The sequence below is a fragment of the Oenanthe melanoleuca genome, chromosome 4, assembly GCF_029582105.1.
Source record: "Oenanthe melanoleuca isolate GR-GAL-2019-014 chromosome 4, OMel1.0, whole genome shotgun sequence".
NCBI lineage: Eukaryota > Metazoa > Chordata > Aves > Passeriformes > Muscicapidae > Oenanthe > Oenanthe melanoleuca.
Genome location: NC_079337.1, coordinates 886,451 through 904,304, shown reverse-complemented (window position 1 = coordinate 904,304; position 17,854 = coordinate 886,451). Strand labels below are relative to the sequence as shown.

General features: G+C 46.8%; 1 protein-coding gene across 2 annotated transcripts in view; it reads right to left on the bottom strand.

The window, feature by feature from the left end:
- The window catches only part of ADAMTS3 (ADAM metallopeptidase with thrombospondin type 1 motif 3), a 61,235-nt gene extending 43,721 nt beyond the window's left edge, over nt 1-17,514 (bottom strand). Inside the window, exons 1-5 of one of the 2 annotated variants that reach the window (XM_056490517.1) lie at nt 17,305-17,514; nt 15,409-15,582; nt 12,727-12,772; nt 9,141-9,168; nt 3,012-3,394 (exon numbers count right to left, since the gene is read on the bottom strand). In XM_056490517.1, the coding sequence (XP_056346492.1) occupies nt 3,012-3,394; nt 9,141-9,168; nt 12,727-12,753 (438 nt within the window). In that variant the 5' untranslated portion in view covers nt 12,754-12,772; nt 15,409-15,582; nt 17,305-17,514. Of the gene's footprint in view, nt 1-3,011; nt 3,395-9,140; nt 9,169-9,914; nt 10,137-12,726; nt 12,773-15,408; nt 15,583-17,304 lie in introns of those variants that run through there. The other variant, XM_056490516.1, reaches the window with a different exon arrangement.
- Between the last annotated feature and the right edge of the window lie 340 nt (nt 17,515-17,854).

Genomic DNA, 17,854 nt, shown 5'->3' with positions numbered 1-17,854 from the left:
CAAAGATTAAAGGTTCATTGCACTGGGCTCAGCCCTTTCATTTGAGACAAGCAAGGTTAATGCTCTAGGAGAAACAGAAACCAGCACTGTCACTTGGCATTGCAGGGATGTGAGCATAAACCAGATCCCAGCTCAAACACAGACACCCATCCACAGAAACACTTCAAAGTGGAAGCAGAAGCTAAAGGCATCAAACATCAGCAGCTGCTCTGAGTTTGATGCAAAGGCAGGAAGCTAACTGAGAAACCTAGATGATTTTCTATACAATAACAGGTAGAAAGTGTTTTAATCCACTATTTCTAAATGTTTGGCTTGCTGCCTTCTCTCTATTTACAATCTAAACCACTTGTAGCATTTCTTGAGGCTGGCACCTTCCACTCCTGATGGATTCTGACAATAAATACAGCTGTTGTGACCAAGCAACAGCAGAAATACAGAGCAGAAACCTGTGGAAGCACCGGCGCTGTGACACGCAGTGAAGGAGACAAGAGGCAGTTCCTCCGTGACTAATGAAGGGCTCTCCTGCCATGACAAGTGCAGGCACATGCATGTGGGTTTTTTAAATAAACAGGGTCATTTCCAAGGGAGATTAAGCAGATGTGAAGATAGGAATTTGCAGAACTGATGGCAGACAGACAACTTCCACTGCAAAGTAGATATGTAAACTATTTCGAAAGAGAAGTGTTCAAGTATTTGGGGGTTTAAATGTAAGTTCAGATTCAGAAGAGACTGTTCAAAATCTTACTTTACTGATGCACATGCCAATTATTCCACATATTAACTATCAAACAATCAAAACTTAGCACCAAATGCTCTTTTCCTCTTACTCACAATATCAAAGCTCTTCTACAAGTTAAACATTGTGCAAACTGCTACCCTGGTGATTCCCTTCACTTTCTCTCCAAGATTTCAGAACCTAAATGGCTACTCTGGAGAGTGTCTAAATGCCTTTGAAGTCAAAAATAAATCTTTCCAGCACACACATGCCCCTACAATTTCTCACTCATGTTCCAGTTTCCGTTAAGCCATATTATCTCACTCTTCACGTCTGTCTTTAGGATACACTGAAGATCAAATATTCTAGCTGAGTTGGGAGACACATAGTACAGCAACAGAGAGGCCAGAGAAGGTAATTGCAAGTTCCTTTTGCTACCCTGGGACATGCTGGGAGGAAAAAAACATGAAATAAAGCTTCAGGATTATTTATTTCTTTCACAGTGACATGATTAGAGCTCCAAGAGATGTTAAAACAGCAAAGGTCAAGATGAACAGAGAGACAAGAGTGACCCAGGAGCATTTATCCCCTACTCCTCAAAGAAAAAGCCCATGTCCTCCTGCTCCAGGCCCCAAAACCATGGGATGTTATGGGAAAAGAAGGACACATTCCACTAGCCCAGGCTGCCTCAAGCCCCATCTAACCTGGCCTTGAACACTTCAGGGATGGGGCAGCCACAGTTTCCCTGGGCAACCTGTGCCAGGGCCTCAGCATCTTCAGCATAGAATTTCTTCCCAATATCCAATCCTGTTCTCGGTCACTGTGAAGCCACACCCCCTCCAAAAGTCCCCTTCTGGCTTCGTTTACCTGAAAACACACCACAAGCAGCTTGGGAGCCACATGGCAATCTGTGACAGAGCTCCTCCCCTTAATCTAATTCCATTTAATCCAATTTCTTGTCTTCACGTGCTGCCTCTGTACAACAACTTCATTCAGGCTTGCTGCCAGTCCCAGGGTCCCATTCATCAGAACCATTCTATTGGAACTACATCTAGCCAGCCGGGGGTCTGCTTGGCCTTTGCAAGCACAGCACACTGGCAAGAGATTCTCCTAAAAAACCCACCAAAAACTCCCAAAACACACCAAACTGGCATTAGTTATCACCTCTGATGCAAACACTACCAGTATTTCCTTTCTCTAAGCAAGGGAATTCAAGGAGTTTTGGTCTGAATGGGGATTCTGAGCCGTTCCTGCAGCTACTCCTGCAGTGACTGCTGCTGCTGCGGAGGTGGGAGCTTTCCTAGACAGGACTTATCTCAAAATGGAATCAAATTATGACCACGTGGCAGCTATGGGAAGTAGAAAACCCACTTCCAAGAAAGGATGCTTGTTGTAGACTTTTTCACATGATTCCTGTCCCAAACAGCAGGGAGGTAACCACGACATTCATCTCCCTGGATGTTGCAGGCGTGTTCCAACAGCGCTCCTGCTCCTTATGGAGCACAAGGTGGGGATTGTTGGCTTTGCCTGCTGCCTGAGCCAACCAAGGAATGGTGCGTGGGCTCCAGATATGCCCAACCTTTCATTCTGGGATTTGGGCACCTGCTCAGCCACAGGGAAACCTGCATGTTCGCAGACAGATGGAAAACAAACCTGTTACACATGTGAACCACTCAGTTATCATATGACACCTTCTGATTAAACAAAAGTGCATCTAAGAGAACAAGAAGCACGCTCACTTTATAAATGAATCCTTTAAAACTTAATGCTGCTATTCTTGGATAACAGGGCAGCCCATTATTTTGGTACCAAGAAGCAAAGAGGGATGATTTGGACACTGAATTCTAAATTCAGTTAACAAAAGGTCACCTTTTAAGTCTGAAATTGTCTTCATTATTAATTTTCCTGTTTGTAACACCTCATGCAAATAAGAAAGGAAACCAAACAACATGCAGGTTTAAGCTTGCTCTCTCACACCTGAGACATTAAGAACTTTGCTTATCAACCTCAGAGAACTTGTCCAGAGTAAAGCAGGAGGGCATTAGTATTTTCCAAGGCATTTAAGCAATACAGTTCTGCAAATGCCGTCACTAGGAAGGTGCGGGTGAATGCAGCAGAAGCCGCGCTCGGTGTGACGCGAGGCGCAAGAAACCGCGCTCGGTGTGATGCGAGGCGCAGCTGCCAGGGAGTGAATGCAGCAGAAGCCGCGCTCGGGGTGACGCGAGGCGTGGCAGAAGCCGCGCTCGGGGTGACGCGAGGCGCAAGAAGCCGCGCTCGGTGTGACGCGAGGCCTTACCAGCCCGTCGCAGTTGCTGATGGCCACGGCAGCCCCGGGGACGCCGGCGATGTCGCCCACGTAGGCGCAGCTGGCCCGCAGGGGCTCTCTCCTCCAGGGCCGCTGGGCGCCGGCGGCAGCGCGGCTGGCGTTGGCCGGGTCCCGGTACCACTCCGCCACGGCGCCGGGGGCCACCAGGCGCGTGTTGGGCGTGAGGCGCAGCTGCAGCTGGCGGCCGAAGGCGCTGACGTTGAAGAAGAGCTGCCGGGGAGCCCGCGGGGGCGCGCCGCGCGCCCGGCGCCGCTGGCCGCTGGCCGACACCACGTGCGACACGAAGCTGCCATCGGCGCTGGTGCTGACGGGAACCACCAGCCCGAACGGCCCCGCGCCGCCGCTCCGCTCGTCTGCAGGAAACACAACCGGAACAAGCTCAGCGGAGAGCAACAGCGTGGGAACAGCCCGAAGCACCCCTCCTCCACCTCCCCGCCCAAAAATCCCAGTTTGGGATTCCTGGCTGAGCTACTGACACGGGGAAATGTAAGGCACGTGTCACTGCTCCCCTTTTATCACAGAATCTCCAAAGGTTGGAAGGGACCTTCAAGACCATCCAGTTCCAAACCCCCAGCCATGGGGATAGACATCACCCTCCACTAGCCCAGGCTGCTCCAAGCCCTGTCCAACCTGGCCTTGGACACGTCCAAGGAAGGAGCAGCCACGGCTTCTCTGGGCACCCTGTGCCAGGGCCTCCCATCCTCACACAGAAGAATTTCTTCCTATCCATTGTTATTATAAAAATGATTTTCCTAAAACTCACAGAGAAAAGCCTGAAATATTCACTGACATTTATGTGGGGCGTTTCCTGTGGGTTTCAAGCTTGCTCAACAGCCCCAGAAGAGGCACGGACCCTTCTGAATTCTCCTGTAAGAAATGTCACACAGCTCTCTTGTACATATGACACAGAATTTGCTTCTGTGCAAGGACATCCATCAAGCTTTTGAAAATGAAGCACACAAATTTGCAAAATTTGCACACATATTTCTCAGGAAATAGAAACAGGGGAAAAATCCAGTGGATCACATGCAGCTGCTACCTTAATCCACATCAGTATTGATAAAGGCAGTTACTCTTCCCTCTACAAATCCCCCTACCTAGAAACTTGCTGTTTCCTGTGAGTAACAGAGATCAAAAACAATGAGAGAATCTAAATATAAAAACTCATCTGTACAAACGGGACCCTAAATCTTGCACTTTAGTGCAGCTGAGAGAAGCCATAAACCCAGCAAAGCCACACTGTTGGTAATCCTGAAGAAGCTCACCGTCACAACCCTCAGCTAAGGCAACATGTCTTCAAGTAATTTCACACCAGTGGAAAACAAATCCATTCAAATGAGTTTATCTTTTCAGTGAGACCTCTGTAATCTGGCAGCGATCAGGATATTCAGTGTCCGATTTTCAGGCTGTACGGGAAGGGCCAGGTCAATCTGAGAGTCACACTGCTGCTCTAATGGGTCCAAGGCCCAAGTATGAGCCTGTGTATTTGACTACACGAGAACTAAAAAGACATCTTGCTCAAAAACAGTTACTCCCTACTTCCTTCTTCCTGGGAGAGTTGGTGAAAGCAGTATCAGAGTGGTATTACTGAGAATTTCATTTGAAAAGCTTCAGGATCTGATAGCTCTGACGTTAGTGCCAAGTGCCACTGAGAATTCCTCAAATAAACACACTTAATTAAGTGAGCTAAATTTCACCTGCTCCCGGTGTGGATCACATTTGATATGAGAATGAATAGTTCCTCTCCTGGTAGCAAGGGCTGCTGGTTTTAAGAGATTCACACTTTCAACAAGTAACTTCAGTAGGAAAATGTTCCTGATGGCTTCACAGAACTGTTTTTAGTATTCTTTCAGCCAGTTACTGAGGAATCTGACAGAAAAGCAATGTTTGGTACTAGTAGACGCACACATGTAAATTCTGGCACTATACAAATGCTATATCCTAGGAATGTGAAAAGTCATTTCTGAGCCCATTGTTGCCTCACATCCTACAGCCAGCAGCCACAGGGTGGGTTTCAGCAGCAGCCAACTCCACCTAGTTTGCCATACACCCACAAGATCAGGTTCTAAAACTGGCATCCTAATTAGGCCATTATCCTTAGGATAATTCCCATTTTAAACACTGGGAATTCTGAGCCAGGACTGTTAATCTGTCTCCTTAGAGAAGGGACCAAATTAAAACTCTAAAGTCATTTTTATTAATTAGACACCAGGCCATGCCCAGGAGACAGAGCTGCTGGGTTGTACATTCTAACTGGGTCAAAGTAAAAACACAGATCCTCACATTCCCGGTGCTTCGACACTGGGATTTCATTCCCAGGCTGACATTCCACCTTCCACCTTGCTGAGATTCCTCCTGGCTTCTTTTCTTTCTTCTTTAAAGCAGGACATTCAGTGCCAGAGACCACAGTCTGGTGATCAAATTCTGTGCTCACCACACGACTGAGAAACTGCTCTGCACATCTTGCAGCAGAATTCCCACACTTCCACAGTGGGGGAAAAAAAAAAGGCTGTTTTGCTAATAAGAGCAGCCAGCTAGCCCCAAGAAGGTGGGAACAGGGGCTGGAAAATAAGAACTGTCAAGGTTTTGAGTCAGCGAAAGCCTTTTCCAGAATCTGTAAATGCTGAGCTAGAAGAGGAAATGCCTTTTGTTCAAAGGCAATTAAAATTAAATGGGACATGACTGAATCCCAAAGACATCTGAACTCCTCTGCTGACTTACATTACCCTTTTTCCACAAACTGCACGCTCTGAGGAAATGCTATCCCAGCTGTAGGTGCTCCCTTTCCTAAGCTAAAATTTCAGAGTCGATCTGCTCTGCTAATTCAAAGCTGACAGCGGTGATCAGAGCAAGAGGAAAAGCACTTAACTGTACATTTTCTTACATTTTTTAAAAAAATCTGTCCTTAAAATGTTGCTCCAGTTGCACGATGTTTAGGTTGAAAGGAAGCACTTAAGAAGGAAGATGACATTCTTTCATTGTGTGCCAAAACATAATTAGCTAGAGAATGCCTCTGAAGAGAGCTGCCTGGGCTTTCTTTCCCCTCAAAGACTTGTGAAACTGCAGAATTAACACCACTGGCTCACTAGAGTTGTCTCTGCACTGTACAACAGCTGTAGTCAATGGAAGTTTGAAAATTCTGAACTTTTTTTATCACCTACATTTGGAAAAACAGTATCTTTATGCATAAGATTCTGTGAAATACAGTGATGAAAATCATTCAGGTGGTTGTCCACAGCAGAATGCCAAATGCCCAAACATCCACTTGAGAAGATTTCAAAGGCACAGTCTATGTGGAAATCAGTGGTAGCAGTGGAAAAGGAAGAATTTCTCAAAGTTCAAATTATTTTTCTATGTCTAAACCAAACTACTCAAGAAAAGAAATGTGGAGGACTCCTGGTAACATCCCACTCACATGGCTCCTAGGGGTCTCTTGCTGAGTCCCAAGTCATTCCATAAGGGCACAATGGGATGATGAGCAATCCCAGCAATCTGGAAACCAGAGCCTCCCCACTGGAGGATGCATTTGGATGTGGCCTGAGAGTCCTGAGGAAGCTCAGGTACCTCAGTAAAAGGACTGGATCTAAGGTGACATCTCCACAGCATCACCATGGAATTTTCTGCCTGGAATCACAAGCTGTGACACAACCAAACTGCTGGATGGCAGACAGACATTCAGCTGTGCAGTGGAAGCACTGGAGAAAAAGCAGTTACCTGCTGCTGTAGGGATGAAGAGGAGAGCATTTCCATAAAGAGACCGTGCCATGTTCTGGGAGATGACACTTCTGTCCCGACAGTGGGATGAGCACAGAGCTGTTCTGGTCACTTAGCAAGGTGATGCTTAATAAGAGAAGATGATGTGGAGACAATGGACACATCCAGCAGGGGTTTTGTCATCACCCTTTTCTGCTTCATTGCTGGCTGGTGGCTTCCAGAAACAACAGAGCAGTTTTGGTCCCTCTCAGCAACCTGGGTCACCACAGAACTACCATTTGCTCTCTGTTTGGCTGCCTTTAGGTGGCAGGAATGCCCAGAAAGAAAGAGAAGACAAAAAAAAGCGACAGATTCCTTGAGAATTCCCGCTCAGCACCTGAAAAGGGATGAGGCTGTGTGGGATCTGGCCGTGGTAAGCTGGATGAATGAAAGCAAGGCACTGCAAGGAGAGAGGCTGATGTGGGAAACCTCTCTGGTGTCCTCACTCCTCTGCCTCACTGCCACCTCTCTCAGGGACACAGCTCAGGAGACGGCCGATTTGGTGGTTTCTGCAGCCTCTGCACAGCCCCAGGTGCTTTGCAGGTGCTTCCTGCAGGTGGTGGGGCCCAGCACAGCTGTCACAGGTTTCTTCCAGAAGTGGCACTGAGCAGGGACAGAGCTCTGCTGTGTGGGAGGTGAAGGTGCAGCACAGCATCAGCACCTTCAGGCTGAGTGACACAATGACTTTCTCCTGACAGCTCCCAGGCATTGCAGCACGTTGTGCATGAATGCAGGTAATTAAGTGTGCTAACTTGCTATCCCTGTGCTGCGGCCTGTGATGATATTTAACAAAAATAAACCCCTAGGTGCCTTAATTTCCCTAGGTGACTTTTCAGGCTACAAGAAAAGATCAGCTGCTGACAGCAGCCAGCCCTGGGCCAACTCAAAATACACACCACCAATGCAAGGTGATACTTTGTGGGGACTCAGAAGTAGGACAGTGCATTTGCAAGCAATTCCAGTGCAGGTTTTACCTCCAAGGCACCACAGCTCTCAAATGAGCAAGCCATAGTTTTAAACTGTGGCTGCCCCATCCCTGGAATGGGGCCAGGTTGGAAGGAGCTCGGAGCAACCTGGGATAATGAAAGGTGTTGTTGCCCATGGCAGGGGGTTTGGAACGAGAGGATTCTACAAGTCCCTTCCAACCCAAACCGTTTTAGGATTCTATAGTTCTGTACTTTTTGAATCAGAATTTACAGGATCAAGTTCAGCCCCAAACGTTCCTGACTACAGCAGTGCCAGGGCTGTGGAAGAAAGGAAGACATTAAAGGACAAAAAGTTGTTTTCCAGATTCAGGAATTTTGCCTGATGTACTGTGTAATTTAAAAGACACATTCCTATATGGCTTATGGTTTCTGGAATTCAAATACAATCCATTTCTCATGGAAAGGACTAGAAATAAAAGGAACAGCATACCACTGGAAAAACCCTCTGTTTGCCAATTAGCTTTAAATGTACCTCACTGTCTCTGTTCCCATTATTCACTGATCATGGTGGAAACCAACCTAAGTCTAGAAGCTCACAGTGCCAGAATTGAAGCTGAGACAAGTCCTCCAAAATTCATAGAAATGCCTGAAATTCTTTTCTGAACAAAAGCTGAACCAAAACCTCAGGGCTGGAGGTCCAACAGCGCTGGAAGCAGAACTGCCCGGGGTCCATTCCCACTGCAGAAGAGTGCCAGGGAGCACCCGTGGGCAGGGACACACACTCAGTAACTGGTGGTAAAAGACCCATTTTCACTGGCTAAGGGAAGGAGCACATAGACTGGCACGCCCTGTCACCAATGCCCTGGCAGTGTCAGCTTCCACATCCTTCCCCTGCCTCTTCCATCGTGTGGAGCACCCAAATACCAGTTACTCTAAATGAACACAGATCTCCTGAAACTTAAACTGTGGGTGTATCCTCCCAAATAAAGGAAGCTTCCTGCCTTTGAGAAGAGTCCCAGAGGCTGAAGTCTCAGTAAGAAGCAGCCCAAGGGCACATAGAGGCACATTTCCCTTCAGCTCCCTCACATGCCACTGACCCCGAACTCGCTGCTCAGCATCTTCTTACCCAGGTCCATCAGTTTTCGAGGCAACAGTGACCAGCTATGGATTTTATAACTTCGATTTGCATTTCAGAAGGGAAGCACAGACACATAAAGATGCAAAACCGCAGCACGAGAGGGCATGCAAATTCAAGCCATGCCACGTCACTGCAACTACAAACGCTTCTGGGTGGCAGTGGTGGGGGGTGCACGGGGAATGCTTGCTTGCATACAGATCATTTCTCCAGAAATAACTAGTCTTTCAGCTTACTTCATTTATTTCTGTTTTGATAGCAGGAATAATAGTTAAAAAGACTTACCTATTTGGATCTGCTGTTCTTTATCAGCCTGCAAAAGAGAAAAGAAACACATGTACAAAGTTGTCAGTGTAATTACTATGCAATGGGGGATGGCAGAAGGCTGAAAATCACTTGGTCTGTGCTGCACTATTTTATAGGTTTCTGCATTTGGTTTCCAGGGATGGCAGTTCTTCCTTAACTGAATAAACAGCTGTTCCCATCAATATACTAACGGAGTCCATAGCAAGTTTAACACAAATAGAGCTGCTGATGCTGAATGACCCATTCTGTTGTGACACTGTGCCAAAAAGTAAGTTCGGTGACCAAAGCGGGGATTTAGCAGCAGGAAAGCAATGAGCTCCAAGAAGCACGGGTGCTGGGGCAGAGAGGAAGCAGTGTGCTGACAGCTCTTTGTATCTAGGCTAAAGAATGGGAAAGCCAACTGGACCACAATGACCGCAGGGACGGTGGCAGCGATCCGATGTTATGGTCGGCTTGGTACTTGCCCTTGCCAGCCTCGGGAGCGAAGGGCATAGGATCCATGGGGAAGGGACCCAGGGGCTGCCGCTGCAGGACCAGCCCGGCCGGGGATGCCGTGTCCAGTTCCGGGCTGCCTGGATGCAGCGCTCTGCAGCACAGCAGAGAGCAGAGAGCCTCTCCTCTCCCCGGGCCGGTAGCGACCGCAGCCCCCCGGGCAGCGGGGCCGGGGATGGAGCCCGTGGGACAGCGCGGAGGGAGGGGAGGGCAGGGTCCCCGCGCCCGCTCGCTCCCTCGCTCCTTCCCTCCCTCACTCACCTGCCGGCCGGGCGCAGCGCGGGCCCCCAGGAGCGCGGCTGCCACTAGCCAGAGGGGCAGGAGCACCATCCCGAGCCGGCCGCCCGCGCCCCGGCCCCGGCCGCGCTCCGCCCGCTCCCTCCTCCTGCCGCTGCCTTGGCTGCCTGCGGCGGCGGCTCCCGGGGCCGGGGCCGGCTGGGCGGGCGGAGAGGCGCCGGGTCCCCCGCGCCGCCTGTTGCTGCGCGCCCGCCGCGACCCGCGGCGCTGATAAACCCGCGGCAGCTCCGCCTCCGGCCGAGCCGCGCTCCACGTCAGGCACGGCCCGGCCCGCGGGGAACCGCCGGGAGCCCGCCCGGCTCCGCACCGGCAGCCGAGCCACTAATCCTGTCTCTGTGCTCCCGCGGCATCCTCGCCGCTCCCCGTGCGCCTGAAATCCACCGACAGACAACTTTCCTGTCCGTCCGTCCATCCATCCATCCCACCATCACTGCCTGCATCACACCCTGGCAGGGACTCCCACAGCAGCTCCCCAGCCCGGGACCACATCCTCAAGCTTCCACATTTCCCATTAACCCGAGGCAGACTGCATCAGCTACAGTCTTAAAATCCCAGACTGGTTTAGGCTGGAAGGGACTTTAAAGCTCATCTCATTCCAACCCCCTGCCATGGGGGCCACTGGACTGGGTTGCTTCAAGCCCCGTCCAACCTGGCCTCGAACACTGCCAGGGATGGGGCAGCCACAGCTTCCCTAGGCATCCTGTGCTAGGGCCTCACCATTCTCATGGTAAAAAAACTTCTTCCCTACATCTAACCTAAAGTGATACTTGTTCAGTTTAAAACCATCACCCCATGTCCTGTCTCCACAGCCCCCAAGGGTCCCACTGGACTGGAGTCTGGCCACAAAGCCATTTCTCTCCCCAGCAGCTGGGATCTCAGCACATGGCACAAAAGGAAATGGTGCCTGGGCAGGGCAGAACCCAAAATCCACTTGCACAGCACTTCCCACAGACAGAAATCTGTACAAGCACACTCTGTACACCTTCATTTCCCCAGGAGATGTTACACAGTTGAAGCTGCTCGTAACCAGTTGGTAACAGACCCCACTGGGGCATCCCCAAAGGGGAAACAACTTTCCAGAAGGGAGAAATCAACTACTCTGACATCCCTGAACTCCAGCAGTATTCAAGTGAGGACTGAATTTTTTCGGGGTCAGAATTAGCCATAAACATCTGGATCCCAAGTTAAAATCCAATTCAAAACCATTTTGTTGTACTTGTGCATTACCACTGCTGTGAAACATCACAACCAACCAAAATCAGTTTCTGTTGGCGTCATGCAGCAGAAACACATGATCTGCTGTTGCTAAATGTCCTCAGAATACATGTGACAGCTTAACTAGAATTTTTAAGTTGACCTCCCTGCCATGAAAAAGAAAATACTGGTTCTAGTAAATCCCAATTGCATCACAGCAACATTAAAGAGGAGAGCTTCAGCCTTGATTTTCAGGAGGTTCCTTGAATATTCCAACCACAGCAGCCTTGCTGTTTGAAAGGACACAGGCCTTGAACTGCCCCCTCACAAAGCAAAAAAATAAAAGGAATTTTTCAGAGAGAGTGGGAATACATCTGTTATTACAAGTGCACAGTCATTTCTGCACATAAAACACAAAGCAGCCTGTCACACTCAGCACAGAGCCACTTCTGGGAAAGCCCAGAATGGCAAAGGTTGAGGTACTGTAAAGTGCCGGCTCCATAAAAAGGTATTTCACTTACCATGCAGCTATTGCCTGTTTTACTTCCCTCATGGATGTTCAGTAGGTGACCTCAAACCTTACTTACTGCACATCATTCAAACCCTGAACACAACCTTGTTGTCTTTGTGGGCATTTCTGTAACGTGACACATCTGAGTGCTGTGTGCTGCAAACCACCTGTTTGCTGTTCATCTGATGAAACCATGAACGTGCAGAGTCTCAGGTGCTTCATTCAGCCTCATTACAGGAGCACTTCAGGGAATCACAGAATCACAGACTGGTTTGGGCTGCAAGAGATCTTAAACCTCATCTAGTCCCAGCCATCTGTCATGGGCCTGGACACCTTCCACAGGCACAGGGATCCAAAGTTCTGGCTTCTAGTAAAGCTGTTTCTGTGCTCTTAAAAACATTCTTGCAATCCAGTATTAAGTCTGTTACCTCCTAAGTTATTAAACTTTGCCAAACTGGCTTAAAAAGTTTCTAAATGTCAGAGAAACCAAGACACACACCAGAGAGAGCTGCAGGCCAGGGCAGAGACTCCATTTTGTCATGTATCAAAGGCTTGACAGAATTGTAAGAAAGCAAAAATAAGGTGTCAGAATTAGATGCCCCCTTATTTCTAATAAGAAACCACACCAAGTGCCACTCCTGTAACACATGTAAATCAAGGCAGCATTTGAAAGTTCAACTAAAGACAGTTTTCATCTCCAAGAGCCCAGTCCCAGTTTGGCACACTATTATCAGAGAAATCATAGATTTCTTGTGTGTATTTCTAGTCTGTTACACATACATATGCATATATGTATTTACATATGTGTATACATATATAGAGCTGTTAAAAATCTGTTAGGCATTTGCAATTCTAAAATCCCTCAGACGGGCTTTTTGCATCTGTGCAACTTTGGCTGATGCACGAGACTGACAGCCACAAATATTTCATGAACTTAGACTGGGGCCTGAAGCAAAGAGGCCCTGAACTCTGTCTGGAAGGCTTTGCACAGGGCCAGGGTTCGGAGTGGGGAGGCTGCAGCAGGATTTGGCAGGGAAAATGCTCAGGGGAGTAAAACATGGCATTCATTACCTGATCTGGAACAGTCAGGTCCCACATCCTCTCACAGCAGAGGTGTCTGCAACAAAACAATTTCAAAGTCAGGCTTAATTGGAGCAAGAATTCAAACTGAGAAAATGTAAAGAATAATGCCTCTGTAGAACCACGAGAAGTTACTGACCAGGAGTTCTTGCAATGCTATTTAATCCAAACTTCAAATATTCATTGTTTGAGACAAGCCCCTTGTAAACTCAACTATAACATCTAGCAGGAATATTTATAGTTATATTTATAACCTAACTACAACATCTAGGAATAACAGCTATCATCCAGACAAATCCCAGTCTTCACTGATCCTGTCCACACACGTTTTAATGCTCAGTTTTACAGTGACATTTCCTGGTATTTAGGAATCACTGCAATTTACTGAGTTTCTGATCCACAGATGCATTTGATGACCTTTTTTAATAGGAGCCAGTTTGGAAGGCATTAATTCTGTTCTCTCTGGTGTCCGAAGCTGACTACCCTGAATGACCGACATCTCATGCCTCAGGTTCTCCTTCTCCCTGTAGCTTGCCTGGATGGAAATACAACACAAGGATGGAATCCCCTCTGAGGCAGGATGGCTGGAGACCCAGACCCTGCTCTGTGACACACCACAACACGTGACCCTGACCTTCTCAGGTTTCCAGCCTTAATGACAAGGAGAATTTACAAGAACCACATTTTATGTTCTAAAACACTGCTGCTACAATGCAGAAACCCAGCTCCTCCCATGCCACAACTCCAGTGGTGCATCCCACAGGCCCCAAAGCCTTTTTGGCTGAGATAGCACCATTAACATTTGAGCCTTATTTGCCACCCTGTGACTTGCCATTTGATTTCCAAACCTGCACAGAAAGGTTTTTCTTGGCATTATCTGTGTAAGAAGGAGACCCCAGTACCAAGGTGTCAGACAAAGACTGCCAGACTGTACGTGAAACCCAAGCACTCCATAAAAGACAATGCCTCTCATTTCTCCTTCATGGTGCATTAAAACTGGGAATATTAAACCACACAACCATATTTAATTGTTTTACAGCCACTATTAATCTAGCAGGTTGTTAAATGAAGAAATATAACACACCTATTATTTTTAACAAAGCAGAGCAAGATTCATGGCAAGATTTAACCACAAGACGCAGGAAATTGGAGAGAAAAATGTGAGATGTGAAAATCATAGTTGAAAAAGACATTGTGAAAAGTAAAAATGAAAAGAAGCAGTGTTTGTGAATCTTGTATAATTAGCACATGCCATAAAATTGTTCCTACTCTGAGGTGATGAGTTTTAAAACAATGTGTGCCAAATAAAATGCAAATAATTCCACCCTGAATCTTCAAAAGAAATTATAACCCTATTCCATGTCTAGGTGAATGGTTGGATTTGATGATTCAAAGGTCTTTTCCAACCTAAACAATTCTGGGATTCGATGTTCATTTCCCACTGGCTTCACCAGCTCAACCCTATTCCTTTGGAACTTAAAAAGTGCTTTGGTTTTAGCCACATTCCTAGAGAAGTTTTTGGGGAGGGGGATGACTGCAGGAATATGTTTTCAGCGGTTGCTTTTCTGTCACTGATTCACGCAAAACACACTCCTATACAGAGGGAGGGAGGGAGGGAGGGAGGTTTCACACTTGAGCACTCCCTTACCTCTCAAATGTAATGAAAATCAACTTGCTTGGCATGATTCCCTAGACCCAGAAAAGGCAAAAGCTGCACCACAGAAATGAAAAATGAAGAGTAAAAATCAGTAATATCCTGCTGAAAATCAGTTCCCTAAGCAAGTCGATGGGAATGGCTGATTCAGCTCCTTACTCCAAAGAGTTATGATGTTACCTGATTACCCCACAGAACACTCCACTGTCAGTAGTTTTTGTCACTTCTATTTCCTTGATTTTATTATAGAAGGTCATTCCACGACACAAGAACAAACACTGGCAGCAGTGGAGGACGGCTGCCAGCACTGCCTGAGGTCAGCATTTGAATAAACACTGCAGTTGGATCCCAAGAGATAAGGCTGCTCCTGGAAGCTGCCAGTTGCTCCCAGGGCATGCTGACCAGCACCAGAGGAAGGTGCAGACTGCATCCAACCTAACCATAACCTACACATCAGCTTGGCATTTTATGATATCAGTGTCTATCAAGAGAAGAGACAAACAGTCAATGCCACTATCTTTCCACTAAATGCATCTTGGTGTTACAACTGCAACCTTGGCAAAAGAGGCCAGGACAGACCCTTGGCTCTCTCAGCCCTCCTGAAAATCCCGCCCAGGAGCTTCCAATTCACACACTTCTGAGAAAGTGTACAGGCAGTCGAGAATTACCACTTTGCTTTCAATTTGCTGGGACACTTCCAAATCTCTTCAGTTTCCAGAAGGAATTAAAACAGGTGCTTTGTCTCTGCAAAGCAGCTTAAGCTAAAGTCCTGATACCACTTGCTGCTCTCACATGGGGTGATGGTCATTAAATATTTAAGCCAAAACTACTGGAAGTTGAGAGGAGAGAGTGGCAAGTTTAACAGATAGACCCTTGCCTCCCCAGACTCCCCTTCTCCACTCCCTCTCGAGGGGGCTCCAGCTGCTTTAGGAGCTCAACACAACCACGAGGCACAGTCCCAAATACTGTTTAAAAAACAGAAGCTTAAATGAAAATGAGAAGCGAGCTTCTGACCTTACCTAGGGTCATCTCACCACGTCACAGCCGGGGTTATTTCCAGGGCAGCATGTGAGAGCTTTCACTGCAGCAGCTTCAATAGGACTTTGCATGTGGATTAATGGGTGACTTTGGCTTCTCTTTCTTACCAGCCTTTACAATTCAGGAGAACACACAGAGGGTTTCTTCTGCAGCAGCTGAGTAAAAAGACAAAAGTGAGCTAACCTCCTGACCTGCAAAATAACCTCATGGAGAAATCCATTCAACAGAGCTGCTCGCTGTTCCTGGGAAAAGGAAAAGCAGAGGAAACAATACTTTGCATGCTGCTTAAGAGGGGAAACAACCACAGCAATATTTTTGCTCAACTTCTAGGCAACTTTTAAGAAAAGTAGAAGTAGCAGGGACTTCTAATCCTATACACCAAAGAAGGAGGAAAAGAGAGACCTTGTGCAGACAGAGCATGCACGTGTTTGGCTTCAAGTGTACAAATGTGCAGAGAAATCCCAGTGGAGTTAAAGGAGGCTGCTCTGCGAGCTCCAGTTCCAGTGTGTGACACTGCCTTGGCACCAGCCAGGGCTGTGCTATGGCACAGGGGCTGCAACTCCAGAAACCCCTGGGACAGCACAGGATGGCCCAATGTTCTGATCTCATTTAAAGAAGGACTACAACACTACATACGCTATTATTTTAGGATTTCATTTACATTCCAGTCTGCTTGCAACAAATCACAGGATAATACCTGAAATTCACCTCAAGTTCGTGGTGGAGTTACACAAAGGTAAGCATGCCCATGAAACCATGTGGGGTAATATGTACAAACATATTTTTCTTTGTTGTTTCCTGCTTCCTTTCTGTTGGTTAGTCAAGGTCATCAGTGTTTACGACCTCAAACACAGCAGACAAGCAGACATGCATACCATGTTGTTATAAAGAGGCATCATTAAAATTCATTTTAAAAGCACTGAGTTTCAAAGGTGAAGACAGATTCTATTGAAATTCCTCACTATAATGGGGGTGATCTGTGTCCTAGCTCCCCCCTCTTTTGGGGGTTTTATAGTGCACTTTTACTTTTGTGTGATAACTATATGGAGAAATACTTCAAAAATACAAATATTTAGCAATTTATTTTGTCTGCATCCCTTTATCCAGACTGAAATATTCAGTATTAATGGCCCCTGGCTCCAGGAGGTGCTGTCCAGCTGTCCCACCAACACAACCTTTCACTTTGAAAACTATTAAAAACTGCAAAGCATCTGATGACTAAGAAAAACTCAGGTTTCCTTCTGTCCAATACAGTTTCTAATAGGATACACACTCTCAAGATCAGCATAATTAAGGCATTTCAATCTTTCCCCTTTCCATTTTATTTCCCAAATGAAATCACAGCACATTTTGCAAAGTCTAACCAGTAAGACCATGTTTCCCTTCAAGCCAAAGCCCTATGCATCAAGGTTATGACTTCCTAGGCTCGACTGCATTTCCTCCCAGCAGCTTCATTTAAGTTCAGTTTTAATTCAGAGAGCTGCCACAACAGCTAGAAGCAAGAACAATTTTAAATTCTCTGGTCTCAGCAATCTATTCTCTTCTCATGTTCTTATTTCTTCACCCTGCAGAGAAAAGCCAGAGAGAAGAACAGGAAGAAAGGCAAGTGCCCAAGTAGTGATGGAGCCTGATTCTTGCAGGTTCCTATCACATGCTTGTGAGCCCTCAATGGGACTTTTCCTTGTAAAAAGGCTTTTCCTCGAGCCTCAAGTCACACATTTGTAGGGGCTCTGATACCTGTGTGACTTTAATCGATTTGGCAGAGTTCAGCCAATGAATTCAGAAGTTGTGGAGGAACAACCATGAGCCCAGGGGCCCAAGCATTCTGCTGACTTGAAGTAATCATGACCTAGGTATAACTGAAGCATAGTCCTTACCTGCATTTCTTAACTGTTCCAACTTTAATTTGGAATCTTAGCTTTCTCATGGTCTTCCTGCACCTTCCCCTCAGTCTCCCACTCTGTGCAGATGGTTTTGACTTCAGGACAACTCGCAGGACGAGGTCCAAAACTCAAGTGTAGCATTCAGCCTCAAATGGGAAGTTCATCATCTGAGGAAATTCAAGCCAAATTCAAAATATCAGTAATTGCTATCACTTGTTTGCTTCACTCCCTGCCAGCATCCTTCACCTGGTTATCCCTTGTCAGAGCCTAAGGAAGAGTGCCATGTCCTTCAGTGAAATATCCAAGTAATTAGAATTTGGAAACTTGGATTTTTATTAGCAAAGAACTGCATTTTAAAGAAAACAATATCTATTTTAATTTCAAAGGAAGAAAGGACTTAGCCTATCACAATTCGGTGTGAAATAAAACAGCTCTGAATTAATGATTCTCCTCGAGTGCCATGTAGCATGAAACTTTTTCTAGTCTCTTAATTTACAACTTGCTGCTTTGTGGAAGAGATATTTGATCCCAGAATCTTTTCACA